Source organism: Terrapene carolina, unplaced genomic scaffold (assembly GCF_002925995.2).
Source record: "Terrapene carolina triunguis isolate 2854851 unplaced genomic scaffold, T_m_triunguis-2.0 Scaffold192, whole genome shotgun sequence".
Taxonomy (NCBI): domain Eukaryota; kingdom Metazoa; phylum Chordata; order Testudines; family Emydidae; genus Terrapene; species Terrapene triunguis.
In genome coordinates, this window is record NW_020664543.1 from 25934797 (window position 1) to 25935942 (window position 1146).

General features: G+C 46.0%; 1 protein-coding gene across 1 annotated transcript in view; it reads left to right on the top strand.

The window, feature by feature from the left end:
* Nucleotides 1-1146, top strand: part of LOC112102727 (myosin heavy chain, skeletal muscle-like) — a 4380-nt gene extending 3234 nt beyond the window's left edge. Inside the window, exons 3-4 of the mRNA XM_029912175.1 lie at nucleotides 448-582; nucleotides 680-1146. Of these exons, the coding sequence (XP_029768035.1) occupies nucleotides 448-582; nucleotides 680-865 (321 nt within the window). The 3' untranslated portion in view covers nucleotides 866-1146. The remainder of the gene's footprint in view (nucleotides 1-447; nucleotides 583-679) is intronic.

Consider the following 1146-nt stretch of genomic DNA (forward strand, 5'->3'; position numbering starts at 1 on the left):
TTTTTCCAGTCATCCGGGACCTCCCCCGATCGCCATGAGTTTTCAAAAATAATGGCTAATGGCTCTGCAATCTCATCCGCCCACTCCTTTAGCACCCTCGGATGCAGTGCATCCGGCCCCATGGACTTGTGCTCATCCAGTTTTTCTAAATAGTCCCGAACCACTTCTTTCTCCACAGAGGTCTGGTCACCTTCTCCCCATATTGTGCTGCCCAGTGAAGCAGTCTGGGAGCTGACCTTGTTTGTGAAGACAGAGGCAAAAAAATCATTGAGTACATTAGCTTTTTCCACATCCTCAGTCACTAGGTTGCCTCCCTCATTCAGTAAGAGTCCCACACTTTCCTTGACTTTCTTCTTGTTGCTAACATACCTGAAGAAACCCTTCTTGTTACTCTTAACATCTCTTGCTAGCTGCAACTCCAAGTGCGATTTGTCCTTCCTGATTTAGGACACCAGCACTCACCTGGAGAGGATGAAGAAGAACCTGGACCAGATGGTGAAGGAACTGCAGCTCTGTCTGGATGAGGCAGAGCAGCTGTCACTGAAGGATGGCAAGAAGCAGCTTCAGAAGTTGGAGTCCAGGGTATGTGCTGGAGCTGAAGGCTGGTGATGAAGAATACAATTTCAACCTCTGCCTCCGGTAGTAGAGTTGGTGCCTAATTTCTCAATTACTTCCCCAGATCCAAGAGCTCGAGTCCGAGCTGGAAGGAGAGCCAAAACGAGCTGCAGATGCCATCAAAGGCATTTGGAAATATGAATGGCGCATCAAGGAGCTGACTTTCCAGGCAGGTGCAAAAGAGAAAATCCACCTGAAATGTTTTTTTCTCATCAAAAACGTAAAGGTAACCTTCATGGTCTCTTTTTAATAGGGTGAAGAGGACAAAAAGAATGTGCTGAGGTTACAGGACTTGGTGGATAAACTTCAGTTGAAAGTCAAATCCTACAAGAGACAAGTTGAGGAGGCTGTGAGTCATTTAACAGGAACAAACATTCATTTACAATTTGCTGAGATGCCCACTTCAGCTCTGATACTCGATTCCAGGATGTCACTTCTCCTTGGGCTTAGTTCCTTTTGTGTTTTGGTTACAGGATGCACAAGTCAATGTTCACCTCTCCAAATTCAGGAAAGTACAACATGAGCTGAAGG